Below are 16353 nucleotides of genomic sequence, written 5' to 3'. Positions count from 1 at the left end.
TGTGTAGACTACCAGCTATGGGTGATCAGCAATGATTATGATGAATCCGCAGTAATCGTTTATTTCACTGGCTATTTTCATTACGGTGTTTATCAAAAAGGAGAGTAACTCATTCCAGCCTAAATGAGGCCTGAAGTAAACCTTGGCGTGTAAGAATGTACGCGCAGCGAAGCCATTAGAAACACCAGAAAAACAGTTACCAAGAAATAAAGGGTCTCAGTAACAATGATGACGTCCAAAGAACAAAGCAGCGACTCGCAGAAACAGCCTTGCTTTTTATTTAACAGTGATCTAATGATTGACTCCCTGGCAGTTTACACTCCTTGAATTTCCCATCAGAATCTCAAACCCATTTTTTCAACTAAAGTAAAATATTGGCTGGTTTACATTTTCAGACATCTAATTGGCTGCTTTAATTCCTCAGCATCATACATGACATTCCTTGGCAAAAATCCTGACTTTGCATAACCAAACTGTTAAGGCACTAGACATTCCCTTCAAACAAGATTCCTATCTTCATCTGAGTTTATCGCAATAAATGAAACATTAACTAATATTCAACAGAAAATATGTGGACTCCAACAATAAGTAAACAATTATACACACTGCATTTTCCATGTAAATGCGTTTAACTTCATATGTACATCTAGGATTAGCAACGCAATTATGACACAATTCTCACAATATCCATCTACGACTTCTCACTGGAACACGTAAAGCTACATTTATTGTTTAATAATCCTGGGCCACACTCAAATATGATCAATTAGTACTTTGTGTGAGCCATAACAAGAGGTAAAGGCACATAGATGAGATCCTGTACACACTTACTTCCATCCAAATATTAACACCCTCCCATCATAATGTTCTCAATCAAATGTCTCTCTCCAAATGTCTTCTGATCAAATGTACCCAAAGTGTTTTCTCATTACATCTAAAAAAAACTCTTCAGCATTACTTACTTTGTCCTTCTTTTCCCTTTACAACCATATACTTGCCCACTCAAATAGAAAATGCTTCTCAAAAATCACAGTTTGAACAGGGTGTAATTCATCAGGTCCGTTTGTAGCCAATGCATAAACATGCACATGTGGGGTAAGGCAATAAAAACATTAAAAACTAAGGATTTCATTCTGAGATATGATCAGAATGATTGTGTAAACAGCGGATAATTTCTTTAATGAAACATTTTAGTGCAAGGGTCAAATTCAACATTCTTAAAAAGAAAGGTTCTTTATGCATCCATGGTTCAATTAAACATCCCTAGAACCTTTTCATTGCACAAAAGGTGCCTTAGGTTATAAAAAATGGTTATTTTAAAAACTGTTCTTCTTCTATGGCATTGCTGTGGGGGGGAAACATTTTGTAACCTTTATTTTCAAGAGTGGAGGATGTGAATGAGTCATTTTTAATTTAAAAATAAATGTTGCATAATATTGAAATGAATTAATGACATTTTCTAGAGCGGTGTTTATATAAGACAGATGCACACTGTTTCATCTGAGATGTGTCATTCAAACACACTCTTTATCCTGAGGCAAATATCTCAGCGAAGAGCAGGCGTTATGTTTGTAAATGTTAGCACATGGACTGAAAAGCTCACATTTTGACCCCTGTACCAAAACACTTCAGCTTTACATGGGTTTCTAAGACGTTTGAAGCAGTTCTCTGGCAACAATTGACAACATAGGTAATCACATTTCAAAGGATGGTGACGGTCAGCTAGCCATGGCTTTGTTTCGATCATCCACACAAATCATTCGACTGCGCAACAACGTAAGGAGCTGATGACTCTGCATAAGCTACAATGGTTTTGCATAGTTGCCAACAACTCGATTCAAATGCCTCCAAGGCTGCATTTAACCAACTTGACAAAAACATCTCGCATTTGGCAATTCATACACGTGTACGTGAAAGATATAACTACCTGACGCGCTAATCCGAAGCATTAGAAAGTTCTATTCTACAGTAGTTTCTAATGGCAAGAGGTGGGGTTAGACAATACCTGTCCATATATAAACACAGATGAAATTATCCCAGTTTAGTTCATTCAATTGCACTACGAAACGATACACAAACAAATAAATATGTGACACAAAAGCAAGGGATGGAAAGTCCATTGTCCCTCTGTTAATTCACAGTTAATATGATGTGCTATTGACCCAAAAACTCTGCAAAGGCACACTGGGCCCTTGTTTGAGCAAACTAACATGAAACCTTTAGTGCTCGGCACATCCTCATAGTTCACTTGGCAGGGAGAATGAAGGGAGAGTCTGTAAACACACAATCAGGGGACGCAATGGTGAGGTAATCCACTGCGTCCCGTACGGATAGAAATACTGTCCCAAACATATTCAATTGTCCATTATACACAATAAATGCGTCGCATGCTGCTGATACACAAAGCCGTTACTAGCATTAGAGATATTTACATGAATATTTTGGCACTTTTCACTTTTTCTTGGAGTGCTTGGTAGGCGAAGTGATGGGAAAGGGTGGGGACGACCTCGGGATCCTCCTTATTGCACACGGCGGCAGTAGTAGCCCAGGACTTTGCACTTCTCGCACAGATGCTGCGGGTGTTCCTTGCTCTGGTCGGAAACGTCCAGGCCGTCGGGTTTCTCTAAAGGACGCTGAAAGGAGCAGAACCTGTGAATCACACTTTGAGTGCATGTGTACTTCTGTCCACAACATCAGTCAGGTTGAAACTGGAGATTTCTTTTTGCATTTGGCTAGACTCTTTGGAGATATGGTTTTGGAGTCAAAGTATCAGGATCTCGTAGGTCCAAGTCTCAAACCACAATGGACCAACCACAGGGGTGTGTCAGAAATTTGTTTAGGACGGCTATCAAGAGCCAATACGTCCTTGTTGTGTTTGCAATTGCTGCCAGAAGTACATGTTTTGTCATTAAAACTTCATTTCATTTTTTCCCCTCTGTAATTTTGCAGAGATTAATATACAAGAGGATTCCAAGCAAGTTTAGGTGCCTACAGGATTCCATCGCTTAAGACCACAACCAGGGAGGGAAGACTCTATAGCGAATCTTTGTCTTGGACACGACGCAAAAGACACTGAGAACATGCACGAGCCAAATCTTTTTGGCTGTTGATCACAAATAATACTTTTGCAATTATTTGTTTTCCCACCCATTGCTTTTGGAAGATCGTTTTACAATCTTGTTATTCTTTCCTGTACGTCTCAGTTGCGCTCCGTGAATTACAGAAAACCAGGTTTACGACGGGCCATTGGGAGGAGACAGCACTGTAACCCAAGGGAGTGTTTGCTTGTGAGCCAAAGGCTTTTGTGAATGATAATAAGAGGAAATGTCTAATACCTCTGCGAATTAATAATTTGGCAACTGCAGCCTGATGCTCTTAATAAGCAGAACGAATTTCTGCCAAAACCGAAAAAAAACCCAGCAAGCTTGGGAGGACTTTATATAATACCTCTGCTCCATGTCTGCTCTCATACTGTAAAGATGTCAGCCATGTTCCCTGTGCATGTTGTTAAATATGAGAATGATAAAAGCAGGGATCTCTGGACGCCTGCTTCTCGAGCACATTCTGGCTATTTTATGCAGCAGTGTGGCATTTGCACTACTCAGATACTTTCACTTAATCGTCCATCGGGAGCGGCTGGAGATATAAAATACTTTACGGTGTACAATCTGGAGTATTGAGCGATTTCCATACTGCACGACTTGGAAAAATTATTTCCATTGTGAGAGGACAATAAAAACAGAAATGTTCATATGTTTGCTTGAGTTACAGGGAAAGAAGGCCAGCTGCAAACCCTTAAAGGCCTTTTGATATATATTGCAGTGCGCTGCACATCTTGCACGCTTACTGCAGGAAACATGTTAAGTAGGTGAGACTGAAAAGCTAAAGAATTTGCTTGTCAGAAGGGAATTAACCATAATAATCTGTCCTGTGGAAGAGTTGGCCTTCTCAACAGCTGGTTCCTTCGGTACGACGGCTGCTAATGCATGTGAATGCAAAACTACTTGTAGTGAAGGTAATTGCAGTGAATGCTTCCCTCCCGAGAGCTATTTGCATGCTTACCTACCTAGAACCGTGTAGTGCTTCTTTAAAAACAAGGTTAAACAGCAAGTCTACAGATGTCATTTAAGAATAATAACATTAATGCTTTAACTCTTGCCTTATTGTGTACACTACAACATGATAACCTAAAAATGTGTTTCATATGGAAATATCCAGACAAACAGATTTTATTCAGGTCAAAAATATTATTTAACATCAATCCAAATACAGCTTTTTTAGGTAACATTTATAGAATGCGCTTTTTACAGTGTAGATTAGTTCAGTGTTCATTGACTTCCTGAAAAATGACCCCTTCTTGAGTTCAAGGGGTATTTGGGTTAGACGGATGCCTTGAGATTGTGTCTCAGGTTTCAAGGGTACCCGCTGGGCCCCATCTATAAGAATTCTTGGAAGATTCCACCATATGTGCTTACTCAGTTAACTGACAGATTTGAAAAACTTGCATGTAGTATTTTAGCAATACAGTATCAGATTATATGAGCTGTTAAAAGGTGTACCTGTTTATGAGGATAAACATTGATATGGCATTTGATGCATTCCTGTCCCATGTTGGCCCAGGAGTTCCCACTCATCCACTTCCTCTTGCACTTTGGGCACTTGTATTCACCAAAGCACCTCTTCTTGCCTTGGTATGGAGTCAGTCCTTCACCTTTGGGTCTTGCCTGAGAGGACATGTCAGAGACAGAGTCTGATTAATGAGAGCTCAGCTCAGAAAATCTACATTCGTCCGATCAGCTGAAACAGTTCTTAGACTTAGTGTAGCTCGGAAGCAATTTGAAGCTTCTGTGGATTGTGGAAAATTTGTATAAACCAAATTTTATGCAAATTAGTTAAAGCATTGCCCACAAACTTTGATGTTATTGAGTACAAGACAAAACTCTGTTGTTTCTCTTAAAACATTTGGAATGGTAACAGCTGGTGATCATCATGCAGTTTTGTTAATAAACAGCTTTGACATTTTTATTACATTTTAGCTGATACTGATTATTTTATGTCGATAATTATTTTCATGTTATGGCCAATAACTGATAAATGGCTGATATTAAAATTCTGCACTGTTTTGTTTAAATGAGTTCAAAATAAAAGTGAATTTGGACATTGCAAACTTACAGAATGGAAAACTGGATATTCATTTTGAGACCTTTTACCTACAATAATCATGAAACTTAATGATCAAATATACAAGAAAATAAATCCTGTAGAAAACTTAGTGAGCAAGAGAAATGACTAATTACTAAAATCTATAGGGTTTGCTATTTTCCCCTTCACAGCAGAACATTTTCTCACAAGGATTATATTATGGGAGTAGTTTCAACAAAGCGAGTCAATGCTGACATCAATATCTAGGCCTCTATAACAGCAAAAAGAAAAGACTAAGTTTTTCCCTTGAGCATCACAAACATAATTTTGGTCAAATTTTGTCCAAACCAAACACACATAAAATGCTTAACTCGAGTCTGTCAAACCCTGTTACAACTGATTCTATGCTGCTCTGCAAAAACACAGAAAAAACATCTAAACAAAATGTTGATCCGTACAGAGAGCTGCTAACTTGAAATGTGACACTGTTTTTTTTTCCATCTTCCTAAACTGAACAAGATGCTATGTGTGGTATGGCAGACTTTTGCTGGAGAGTTCAATGCAAAACTACTTGTAGTGAAGGTAATTGCAGTGAATGCTTCCCTCCCGAGAGCTATTTGCATGCTTACCTACCTAGAACCGTGTAGTGCTTCTTTAAAAACAAGGTTAAACAGCAAGTCTACAGATGTCATTTAAGAATAATAACATTAATGCTTTAACTCTTGCCTTATTGTGTACACTACAACATGATAACCTAAAAATGTGTTTCATATGGAAATATCCAGACAAACAGATTTTATTCAGGTCAAAAATATTATTTAACATCAATCCAAATACAGCTTTTTTTAGGTAACATTTATAGAATGCGCTTTTTACAGTGTAGATTAGTTCAGTGTTCATTGACTTCCTGAAAAATGACCCCTTCTTGAGTTCAAGGGGTATTTGGGTTAGACGGATGCCTTGAGATTGTGTCTCAGGTTTCAAGGGTACCCGCTGGGCCCCATCTATAAGAATTCTTGGAAGATTCCACCATATGTGCTTACTCAGTTAACTGACAGATTTGAAAAACTTGCATGTAGTATTTTAGCAATACAGTATCAGATTATATGAGCTGTTAAAAGGTGTACCTGTTTATGAGGATAAACATTGATATGGCATTTGATGCATTCCTGTCCCATGTTGGCCCAGGAGTTCCCACTCATCCACTTCCTCTTGCACTTTGGGCACTTGTATTCACCAAAGCACCTCTTCTTGCCTTGGTATGGAGTCAGTCCTTCACCTTTGGGTCTTGCCTGAGAGGACATGTCAGAGACAGAGTCTGATTAATGAGAGCTCAGCTCAGAAAATCTACATTCGTCCGATCAGCTGAAACAGTTCTTAGACTTAGTGTAGCTCGGAAGCAATTTGAAGCTTCTGTGGATTGTGGAAAATTTGTATAAACCAAATTTTATGCAAATTAGTTAAAGCATTGCCCACAAACTTTGATGTTATTGAGTACAAGACAAAACTCTGTTGTTTCTCTTAAAACATTTGGAATGGTAACAGCTGGTGATCATCATGCAGTTTTGTTAATAAACAGCTTTGACATTTTTATTACATTTTAGCTGATACTGATTATTTTATGTCGATAATTATTTTCATGTTATGGCCAATAACTGATAAATGGCTGATATTAAAATTCTGCACTGTTTTGTTTAAATGAGTTCAAAATAAAAGTGAATTTGGACATTGCAAACTTACAGAATGGAAAACTGGATATTCATTTTGAGACCTTTTACCTACAATAATCATGAAACTTAATGATCAAATATACAAGAAAATAAATCCTGTAGAAAACTTAGTGAGCAAGAGAAATGACTAATTACTAAAATCTATAGGGTTTGCTATTTTCCCCTTCACAGCAGAACATTTTCTCACAAGGATTATATTATGGGAGTAGTTTCAACAAAGCGAGTCAATGCTGACATCAATATCTAGGCCTCTATAACAGCAAAAAGAAAAGACTAAGTTTTTCCCTTGAGCATCACAAACATAATTTTGGTCAAATTTTGTCCAAACCAAACACACATAAAATGCTTAACTCGAGTCTGTCAAACCCTGTTACAACTGATTCTATGCTGCTCTGCAAAAACACAGAAAAAACATCTAAACAAAATGTTGATCCGTACAGAGAGCTGCTAACTTGAAATGTGACACTGTTTTTTTTTCCATCTTCCTAAACTGAACAAGATGCTATGTGTGGTATGGCAGACTTTTGCTGGAGAGTTCAAACTCCAAACCACTACACAAATTTGAGAATGCTGTATTTGGGGAATTCTAATGATTTTAATTATGTAAGTGAATTCAAACCTCAACAGATAATTGCGGTGTGGTCTCAGTATGCTTTCTGGTCACAGGGTGTACATTATTACATACCCTCTGCTTCCTTTTTGACTCAGCTCTCCTAAAAGAGAACAGAAAAATGGCTAGTAGTGCATTTTGATTTTTACCAAATTGCTGTGACATTAAACAGGATTTAGGATGTGAATCCATGCATCCAACCGTGTGTAATCTTGCATAGCAAATAACTGGCTACTGGAGTGTTTATTCCACACTGGAATTATTAAGGGGTTTATTAAGGGGATAGGGAGGCCTAAAGCTGCTTTACTGGAGAGAGGATTTGGAAATGAAGTTCCAGGTCCCATATGAGCAAAAAAGAAGTGATATAATTTATTAGCATCTGCTTCCATCCACCCAGAGCCAACTGGCCAACTGACACGCTGCATGCAAAAGGCTCTCCTCCCCAACCTTAAACACCATGAGTCAACCACTGTCAACAAAACTGTCGACAACAGCTGGAAAGCATGACGGTTGTGGCTGTTGATTTGGCGATACATTCAAACTTCACAGAAAGTCTGACGCAAGGCCATCCCTGTGATGGTGCCAGTCCCAGTGCTATCATAATGCTGGTGGTCTGGTGGGGGTGAGGTCCTAAATCAGAGAACAGGCAAAACAATCAGCGATATCTAGTGTCAGAACCACTGCTTTCCATCACTGGTTTCCTTCAAACATTTAGTAATTAACTCAACATGGAGTTTGATTTTGGTGTCAAGGGCTGCCACATGGTCTGAAACTCAGGTGTGTGCCAGATGCCCTGTTTTTGAGAATAGTATTAGTTCATGAATGGATAAAGCTAAAGCTTAATTTCATAGAAGAGTAATATTGGGAAATATTATTACAAATTATTTTTAAATAACTGTATTTTTATTTATAATATAATGGAGTAACACAACTGCAGATCACTTGACACTGACTGGAGTAATGACTGATGAAAATTCAGCTTTGCCAACACAGGAATAAATTACATTTTAAAATATATTCAAATAGAAAACAGTTTAGTTTTTTTATTATAATAATATTTCACAATTTTCCTGTGTTTACTATATGTTTGGTCAAACAAATGCATCCTTGGTGAGCATAAGAGAATTCTTTCAGCAAAATGTAAAAAAATCTTTTGACAAGTATATAGGGTTGTATAAACCTCGGTCACCTTGCCTGCTAAACTGTACCACAAAGCAAACAGTGGGCAGATCTCATCGAATCACAACTGGATTAGACCGGACAGGCACTCGTAAGTTACGGCATCTCTACGAGAGAGATTTGATCAGCAGTTTTGAAGAATTCACAACTCTGTGAAAAAAGGCTCTATATATCCAGCACTGCAGAGGTCTCTGGGCAAGTGCCAGAGGACACACATGATTTTCTGTTTACAGCAGTCTGACCTATTTTGGTTGTGTTTTTAATAGATTTTAGACCAATAGAGATACACTGGCAGTGTGAAGGAAACCTGGCGAATTTTGACATTTAGACATTCTGTAGCTCATAGAGAGGAACTAAGCTTTCTAGAACAGGAATGGAAAGGGAATAAAATACAAACAAACAAACAATGCATTGTTAAATATGAGTGAAATAAAAATAAAAAAGGTGGACTTTTTTCTTTAAATAAATTACAGAAAATAAACTATTTGTTGCTCATTTGAAACACATTAGTCTTACACTAACCACCGGATCAAAAATCCACAAACCCAAGAACCCAAAATTTATTACCCTATTGTTTTAGCTCTGAGTATATTCCTCCCACAAAATAAGCAATTGCTCAAAACAAAACACTCATTATTTTCCAAATGCAACAATCTCAGAGGAAATAAGGCAATGGAGAGTACGCTCTACTTACAGTCACCACCAGGGAAATGACAAAATAATGGCGTTGTCAGAAACGCCACAGTCTAAGCACATCCTGAACGAAGCCTGTGTGTTGCAGATTTGTGTTTACACAGTTCTACCCAGTGCATTGCTAAATGTAACCATTTTAACCCAACCCGAGCTTAATGAACACAGCAGGTTTGTGTACATCAATCTGGCTGTTTGTCCAATGAAAACAGCTTAAAGACAGGAAAGGGAATCGATAAGAGCAACACTGAATGAATAGCTGATGTTTGATATGTCTCTCCCATCCTGCCACAAGTTAATGCTTACTTCAGAAGCAATATGCATTAGCTTTAAGAGGGTTTTTGAAGAAAGGGCCCTCACTATCCAGCTGTTCGAGGGAGTTATAAAGTAATTTTTTGGAGCAAAAATAGACAAAAACAGCCACTCACTATAAACATACACACAAAATATTTACTGCCTGTCAACACTCAGTAAGGTGAATCTTGTTCCAAAGACCCCCACGTTAATCCTAGCAGCCTTAAATGACAACAGGGTCACACTCTGAGGATTAAGCAGAACATTTCTGAGCTTTCTGAATGCTTATGACATCGAAGAGATCGAAGTATCCAGTGACTGCAAACACTTATAGAGAAGAGAGATCAGATCGAGCATCTCCTCTCACTGTCCCTCCAGCTGTGTTCCCTATGGAGACTGAAAGAGGGGGGGCGATTCTAGCTGTCCTCGCAGCAGAGCCAACCTCCCCGCAACAGGACAAATACCACAGCACGGCAGTCATCGCTCACAGCTGGAGACGTTCCTCCAATCAGGCCCTACAGGACTGAAGGGGGAAGGAAATCAGAAGCAGATGGGTTCCACACTGGTATAACATGAGAAACTCTAAAAGTCCCTTTTCAGATCAGCCCTCTGTTTTTAATTAAGACTACATAGATTAACAAAAGGGTGCCAGAGGAGAAAAGTGAGAGATAGGGATTCAGTGTTTGGAGAGAGATAAGACTTAAAGGAGCAGGAAATGTTACGAAGGGTCTGGTCAGAGCAAGTTCAAAAAAGAGCCCACTTAAATCCACTTTTTAAAGCAAGTAAATACACACAAACCTGTATCTCTGCTTGCTTTCTACAGTATAGTGTCTGCTAAAGTGCAATAAATCAATGAATTAAAAGATAAATAAATGGTTATAATGAATAAAAGAATCAAACAAATAATCCTCCAACAGAAAATTTACATTTGATGTATTTCAGTTGTCCTTTAAAAATTCAAAGGCAATTTAGGCCATGTCCACACGTACACGGGTATTATATTAAAAACAGTTTTTCCTTCCGTTTAAAAAAAAATCTCCGTCCACATGAAAACGCATGCTATGAAACACTGTCAAGAGCATGCCAAACCAACAGGTGGCGATATAATCTCAACCGTAAAGCCATGTTGGCCAATCAGAAGCCTGAAAAAGTTTCCAGTAGGTGGAGATAACAGTGCGTGCTCCGACGTCACAAGCCAAAAACTACAAGTTTTTGAAAATCTTCACCCTGGCAGGCATTTTCAAATACATTCCGTTTCAGGGACCTGGTGCTGCGTTTGCGTGTGGACAAATGGCCAAACCGTGTAGAAAAAGCTGCGGTTTTAAAAATAACCGTGTTCGTGTGGACAGGGCCTTAAAAATAATAAAAAATCTGAACGTCACCTGATGACATCTTTCAAAACCATTAACAAAACCGTTGTCAAACGGCAGCAAAGGCAAAATAGTTTAACAGAATATGGAGGTGTTACAGGGTCTTGCCATCTATTTGAGAGAAAAGGCAGATCTACAGAGGCCACAAATTTAATAATAATTTACCAGATTTAGCTGTTTTTTATGTTATTTGTCTGTGTGCAAAATGGAGCAATTCTTGGAAGGGTGACTATGCAGTTTAAGAGAATTCTTGGAGGTAATTGAAAAAAACCCACTTCTTTGGCCCAGGCTGCTGAAGTTTGGTTTTGCAAGGAAATGCATGTCAACTCTTGGGGCAGAGAATCAACAGGAGACTACAAAAATCCAAACACTTTTTTTTTTAGTCTTCAATTTTTTTAGGCCTTCACAAATGCAGTACAAAAAAAAAGTTGTGCATAATGTTTGGCTAATCATGAAACCTGCATAGCTGGCCATTCACAAACATTCAAATTCATGCTTCTTGCAAATATCACCCAAAATCTGTCTGATTTAAGTAAACATGAACTCACTGAACTCAATAAACACTGATAATTGCTGAACAGAATATTTTCCCATATACATGTACACACACACAAACACATGTACAGTGGCCACAAAATATTTAAACTATTCGGACACTTAAGCCACGCTTAAAACTGCATAAAAGTCTTTGCATTAGTCAACAAAATATTAAATTAATTAAACTTTAATAAGAAATTAAAAATGTAAAAAATTTTAGATTAGAGACATTATGCATGTATGTATGTAATGTATATAAGTGTGTATATATTAGGGCTGTCATCGCGTTAACGCATTCGATTAATTTTACAATCCTTAACGCGTTAAAATAATTTAACGCAATTAACGCAAAATTACAGAAGCACAATTTCTATTCTAACCCTTTAACCCAATTTTGCAACTCTGCTTGCGAATAGATAATTTTAAGCTGCTAAACTCCGGGAATGTTTTCAGTCCAATGATCCAGTAAGCGAATGCATTCAAACAATCCGTCCAAAACAGTGAGAAGGGTTTAGCTGCAGCCTCACACTTGCACTCTAGTATTTTCCTCCCATACCGCAAAACGTACTTGGCATAATGTGGCATAATGGACTAAAAAGGCCAAACTCAATATGGTCCTCTACATTATTAATATACATAACTAATATACAGGCAAGCAGGTGAGCCTAGAATAAATGCAACACGCACAGTTTCGCGTTAAGCATTTTTCCATATAGAATAAACTGTCTACAGCTCTTTTATATCATCGTCTTTGTCCATTAAGCTACATTACGTGTTTTATTTATAATGATTTTCTATAGGAGGAAAATGTTTAACGTGCAATTTAATGCATTGCGTTCTGGGCTCATCTGCTTGCCTGTACGGAGTTGATCCTTTTAAAATCCCAATGCATTTCAAAATGCACGTTCATAATTGCTGTTCTGTATATACTTTGAGTCAACAACAAGACATATAGGCTACTGTATTGTATTTATCATAGTCTGTTATTATACAACATTAAGCGTTTTGCTGTATGGGAGGACAAGTGAAAGTTTGCGCATTGTGTTCATAGCCATCTGTTTGCCTTGTAGTACATTAAATAATAACTACATATCGAATTTGATCTTTTAATTGAAATTAATGTATCTTAATACATTACGCCATGTTAAGTGTTTATGTTTTTCTACAGGAGGAAAATGCTTAACAAGAGACTTTGTGCATTGCGTTCATATTCTGCTGTTCTGTGGCGACGGATTTGCGGGTCTTGTCTTTTTCTTGCAGGACCCTGTATGTTATAGTACTAAATTAGTTTTAATCGTTTAATCACTACAGCGTCTTATCTCCATTGGCAACACGCATGATTTGTGTCAATTGCAAGTGACGTCGCAGGTATCGGAGAGTGCAAGTGGCGACTGCAAGTGACTTCGTAATTTAGTTTCTTTTTTCTTGTCTTCACCACCTGGCTACTGTTGTAAAATGTTGAGAGATTCAAACAAAGTAATCAATAAATAGAACAAAATAAAAAAAAAATAAAAGACTGCAAGTGACGTTGCTAGCGGAAGCGCAAGTGTCTGAGAGTGCAAGCCTGAGAATGCACGTCTGAGAGTGCAAGTGCGAGGTTGCAGCTAGACACTCTTGAAAACAGTGCTAATATAAAGGAAACCAGGCTGATTACATCAGAGATTGCAGAGAGAACAGAGACTCGCATTGCATTTTAAGTGAATTATTCATTCCAGTGTGTTTCGTTTTAAAAAACACAAGCTCTGTCATATTCTGTGATTGTCTCTGAAGAGTCCAAGCCCTCACACGTCATGCTCTGTGTGAAGTACAGACTGAACGAATTGTCAACACATCCCACCGCTGTATGGCCAGATGAGACGCAAACTACGTTTTCTCGACTGGATAACCAGTCTCGCTAGTAAAGTTTTGATGGATGAAGACTGCAATCAAGGTAAAGACGACTGCGGTGGCATACAGGAGTCGTACAGTAAGCTCGCGTGAGTCCGTTATAATAATGCGTGTATGAGTGCTCTTGACGCACTGATCGCACATTGTATTTATGCACAGGCACAGACATTTCTGTACATTCATGTTGTTTCCACACACATTCACGATAATGTTTTGATTTGTCATGTTTATGTTGCTGTGTTTAGTTATACTGAATGGATCAGTGTACTGTAGTAGATATATGCAGTAAGCAGGCGGTTGGTTTAGTTTTTTTTGGCATCTCCATGTGGTCCTGTTCGGTATCGCAACTTGACTTCTCTAAAATGTGAAAAAGCTCTTTGCTGTTGCACTGTACACATACTATAAAATTCAGATTTTTTTTTTCTTTCATATGTGCTTATATGGGCTCCTTATATCATTTGGTTCTTTGGTGTCCTTTTTTGGAAAGACATCTAAATTTACCTTGAAAAAAGCTTGTAGAAAACATAGATTTTTGAACATTTGAAACAAGATAAATGGTCTATGCTTAATTTCATGAAGTGTGCGATTAATCGCAATTAATCACAGAAAAAGGATGTGATTAATCAGATTAAAAATGGTAATCGATTGACAGCCCTAATATATTTTCATTGCATTGCATATATATATCATTGAATTATTTAATTGTATTTTTTATTTTATTTTATTTGTATTTTTTATAGATGATATTCATATATTTTAAGTGTGACTTGTGTCCAAATATTTTACATAAATAGGTGTCATCCCAACGCTTAGCACATGTAAACAGACATGAATGTACCAACGTGTGTTACAGAGCTCTGAGTCATTAGCATCACAATGTGAGAACGGATCAAGTGGAGCTCTGTCTGGCCTGGATGAGGAGATTCAGCCAAGGCCAAGACAGAGCTTGCAGATGGCCTTTCCCACACACAAGAATGATAGTGTGGAGCTCATCAGCTGCGTCTGTGTGCGATTTCCGGAGTTTTCCATGAACGGCCGGACTTGAGCAAGCATTCCAGTCAGGTGCATGCTGGTGTTATTTATTAATCCCCACTATGGTGGCTAAATGAGGCTAGTGTTTTCTTGGGTCTCTCCGTGTCCTTTTCTTGTGGGTGCAGCTGTCTCTTTTTACGCCCGAAAGGCAAGGACAGCATCGCAGAGACTGACAAGAGGGAACAGGTGTGCTGTTAAATGATAAATCTCTCAGCTCACAATGCCTCAGTGTTAGGAAAAACAATCCAATCACGCACAGTCACTGACAGAATTTAGGGAGAAATTAGAAAACAAGAAAAGTTGATGCTGACATGTTATAGCTTTAGTTGCTGACCTGGGGCCAGCCTTGACGTTTTTTTATTGATGATTGGTGTTGGAGAGTCTTAAGTAGCTGATACCGGATATGTGTTCATAAAGAGAACGGGAAGGAACACTTCCACACTATAATGATGTCACCGGTAACAGTTTGCAATATGGTTCAATTTATAAAAATTACTTAGTTTATTAGGTGTCAACTAACAATGAACAATACTTTAACCTCATTTATTAACTTTAATATTATTTAATACATTTTTAGCATTTGTAACAAGTTTTGTATAACATAAAAAATGAATTAACAATGAATAATAGTATTATAAATGAAGATTAATCTAGATGTAATAAACACTGTGAAAAAAATGCATCTTTTTTTGGTTCATGATATACGTTAAAATTGGCGTGAAATGAAAATTAAATGTTCTAAACACATGATCTTACTTTAATTAATTTTTTGACCTCGTATATTTATTAAAATGCCATAATTTGCCATAATCTTCCATTGAGAGTCTACTAAATACCTGACCCTTTCTTACAATCAACTACAAGCTCACATTTAAATCTGCCTCCGTTTAGTCGATGCATTGAATCAATTCCCCACCCTGCATATTCTCTTTTTTGATCATCTGTTTCACTCAGATACACATCACAATACAGAAGAAAAGATTTGTTGCTACTTTAACAAATTTAACAGTTTTGTAAAGCATTGTTCACCAAAATACAACATCAGACCTACAGCGATATTGAAATTCAAACACGTTTTGCTAAACAACTAGATGCTAGCGCTACTCTCTTAAGCAAATATCCCTGGACCTTACATATTCCTTGAAACAACTATTTTGAGTTGTGAAACCAACACATGTCCAGTGGTCACTAATATTCAGTTTGAAAATTCAGTGCAGATTTTGGCCCTTTCACTCTTTTCTAGGTTATTACAAAGCTAAGTAATGTTTTCCAAGTATTTCAGATAGCGCTGGACTGCTTCCTGGGTTTTTGGCGTAGGCCCCTGGAGTTTGGCTGCTCCCTCTGCCAGCATCTGGAATCCATCAGTATAAACAATGGAGGCCCCGGTGCTGGAGCCTCTCGCCCGGCTCCCATGGGACTGCACTCCGCACAGCACAGGAACACCAGTCCCACCAGATACAATGTGCTCATTTACCCCACATCGAAGTTGAGGGGAAGAAAACTCAACTTTCTACTAATCTGTGTTTGGTTTGGCCGGGACGCAGAAGAGATTGATTTGCTGATCACAGATCAAACTTAGCCATTCCGGAGGGGTACACTCTCTACACTGCTCGGTTTACTCTGATAATTAGCTGCAAATCTTTTGATTAAGATTCCTATTGTTCAGTCCATTGTATAGGAGTCACACACGATGCACTATGCACACAAATACGACAATTCCTCTGACAAATGTTCAGTGATGGGAATCGCAGCACTCGCTGTCCCTTGACCTCCATTTTCTAGAACTGAAACATGTGTTATATTATACTAAACAACAGACATTTGGCCAAAGTGAACAGCAATCTAACACTTGTTCTAAAATATATGGGTTTACAGAATCCTT

At 38.0% G+C, this 16353-nt stretch overlaps 1 protein-coding gene across 1 annotated transcript in view; it reads right to left on the bottom strand.

Annotated features, from left to right (window-relative positions):
* Nucleotides 1-1412: 1412 nt before the first annotated feature.
* The window catches only part of LOC107588625 (zinc finger CCHC domain-containing protein 24-like), a 35076-nt gene continuing 20135 nt past the window's right edge, over nt 1413-16353 (bottom strand). The window contains exons 3-4 of the mRNA XM_016276785.1: nt 6270-6434; nt 1413-2633 (exon numbers count right to left, since the gene is read on the bottom strand). Coding sequence (XP_016132271.1) covers nt 2520-2633; nt 6270-6434 — 279 coding nt within the window. The 3' untranslated portion in view covers nt 1413-2519. The remainder of the gene's footprint in view (nt 2634-6269; nt 6435-16353) is intronic.

The sequence above is a fragment of the Sinocyclocheilus grahami genome, unplaced genomic scaffold, assembly GCF_001515645.1.
Source record: "Sinocyclocheilus grahami isolate Dianchi unplaced genomic scaffold, SAMN03320097.WGS_v1.1 scaffold106.1, whole genome shotgun sequence".
Classification (NCBI taxonomy): Eukaryota; Metazoa; Chordata; class Actinopteri; order Cypriniformes; family Cyprinidae; genus Sinocyclocheilus; species Sinocyclocheilus grahami.
This window is presented reverse-complemented; position numbering and strand designations above follow the sequence as displayed.